The sequence below is a fragment of the Pyxicephalus adspersus genome, chromosome 4, assembly GCF_032062135.1.
Source record: "Pyxicephalus adspersus chromosome 4, UCB_Pads_2.0, whole genome shotgun sequence".
NCBI classification, from domain to species: domain Eukaryota; kingdom Metazoa; phylum Chordata; class Amphibia; order Anura; family Pyxicephalidae; genus Pyxicephalus; species Pyxicephalus adspersus.
Window position 1 is genome coordinate 69,036,768 of NC_092861.1, and position 2,362 is coordinate 69,039,129.

At 45.7% G+C, this 2,362-nt stretch overlaps 1 protein-coding gene across 7 annotated transcripts in view; it reads left to right on the forward strand.

The window, feature by feature from the left end:
* Window positions 1–1,646: 1,646 nt before the first annotated feature.
* Window positions 1,647–2,362, forward strand: part of SENP6 (SUMO specific peptidase 6) — a 42,140-nt gene continuing 41,424 nt past the window's right edge. For 6 of the 7 annotated variants that reach the window (XM_072408538.1, XM_072408540.1, XM_072408543.1 and 3 more), the window contains exon 1: window positions 1,671–1,869. In XM_072408538.1, the coding sequence (XP_072264639.1) occupies window positions 1,836–1,869 (34 nt within the window). In that variant the 5' untranslated portion in view covers window positions 1,671–1,835. Of the gene's footprint in view, window positions 1,870–2,362 lie in introns of all 7 variants that reach the window. The other variant, XM_072408542.1, reaches the window with a different exon arrangement.

Below are 2,362 nucleotides of genomic sequence, written 5' to 3' on the forward strand. Positions count from 1 at the left end.
TGGTACTCTGCAATCAAAACTGGAAATTGAATTGGACCACGGATAATTAAAGGTACAGAAATGTACCTGTCCATTAGAACAAGTTCAGCAACACACTCATTCTGGTTCATGTTTTCAAAAGAGTTGGCTTTGGTAAATCAGGATTATGCTCATGTCAGCAACATGACTATAGACTTTGTACAGCGCTGCGTAATATGTCTGCACTATATAAATATTGTGTAATAATAAAAATAATGGCAGTGTCCACAATGTAGAGGTACCACTGAGGCAGAATGTTATGAGAAATCTGACCTTGATAAAACAAGAGTTTCCAGAGCTATTCTCTCTTTTATCCCCAAAACAATTTTTTTTGCTGGAGTTTTACCTTAAGGTAATGTAAGTAGACCTTCTAACTTTAGCACAGTTGCAGTTTTTCCCAAACATTGTGACAGTTTACTGGTTGGTTGCATGATTGCAATACCATTCTTGTATGCATCACAAACATTACAGTACATGTTAAATAATATAGTTCATCAAATACTTCCCAACTGCAGTTTGTTAGCTTTTTTACTTTATTCTAATCGGTTAGTAGTTTGCTATTATTAAAGTAGAAATATAGCTTCACAATGGGAAATTGTAAGTGGGAATGATGTCCTTTCTGCAATAAAACATACTAACCTGTGTGTAATAGTTTTCTAAAAGAAAACTGGAGCTGAATAAATTACATCATCATCACAGCCTGGACAATCAAAGCAGCTGAGGATCTGACACCTTGACAGATAAGTGTAACTAAAATATTGCAATCAGGGTCTAAGTTTATATTAGGTTGAGTGCCTCGAGTTTGTTGCAGATGGAACATTGCCTGTCCTTTCTGCAATAAAGGACTGGCTGGGTCATAGTTTTTGCCTTAGTTCCACAATAGCCAAATCTGATCTTTCTTTACCCCCTTGGAACAGCTGTGACAAAAAAGTGTCAATTGTTTATGATGCACAGTACTTCGTCCATCATAATGGCATCCAGTTGTGGCTTCCACCTATTGTGATTGGCATGCATTTCTAGGGACTGTCTGCAATTTGTTTGGACAGATGGAAAACCTGTTGTGTCTATCAGGGTGCCCAAACTGAATGTGAAAATAGCAGGCATGGTAATCCATGGAAATTGGAATAATCAGCCCATTACTGAACCAAGTACAGTTCAGGAGAACGGAGAGCTGGAAGACATCACAAGGGAAAGGTATTACACAGACTCTGCAGAATAATGGCAAATCTCCATGAAGCCAGATGACCATCTTATATATTTCTTTCCTTTGAAATAATTAAAGGAACGTTTCTGTACATCTCAGGCACATATAGGTGGCCCTGGCTGTGTGACTGGAGCTAGGTGTGTGTAGCACTGGCTATACCTGTCTGCACTGGAGCTAGGTGTGTGTGGCACTGGCTATACCTGTCTGCAGGTAGGTACATATAGGTGGCCCTGGCTGTGTGACTGGAGCTAGGTGTGTGTAGCTCCCTAGTTACGTTCATCACTGAATCCCAACTATAGAAGCCCATCCAGGAACATGTGGTATGCGATCCTCCCAGCCAGAGGTGGCGCTGTGCTCCCGCACACTGGAGCTGTAGCCGTCAGTGAGCCGTCGCTGTGCAGTGATCAGTGCCCCCTCCCGGCTTGTGTATGTGTGTCAGGCTCCTCCTATCACTCTAGCTGCGGCCTCCTAAATATTGTCCCGGCTCAGGCCTGTGTGACATGAATTCCTGACTGACTGTCCGCTCTCCCTCTGTCTTTACACCCTAGCTGCAGGTTTCGGTCTTCTCGGATGAAGGGCTTCCTTTCCTGGCGGCCATGGAGTAACCTGGAAGATGGCGGGCGGCGGTCAGAGCCGCTTTCTGGACGGTAAGAGCCTGTCCTGGGTTTGGTTGTTTTCGTGCAGGTCTCGGTGAGAGTATTGTGTGTGTGGGGTCCGTGCCATGGCTGCAGGGCTTAGTGCAGGAATTCATTGTGTATTATAATATGGGGAGCATTCCCTGCCTGGCCTGATCAGTTTGTGCATTGTATTCACCAGATGTCTCCAGTTATCATGGTGCTCCAGGGACCTGCAGTGCCAGAGAATTCTGCATATTCCAGCTGGGTACATAGGTCACCTATTTCTGGGTTGTGGGGTCAGGGGGCACTAATTCTGTCTGCATGGGCCACCCACCACTAATGGGCCTGAAGGCTGGGGGTTCTGTCTGCCGCGGTCCAGGCAGGGGACCATCTATATGTACCTATATGTACTTACCTGCCGGGGTCCAGGCGGGGTTCTGTCTGCCAGTCCAGTCTGGCGGGGTTCTGTCTGCCAGTCCAGTCTGGCGGGGTTCTGTCTGCCAGTCCAGTCTGGCGGGGTTCT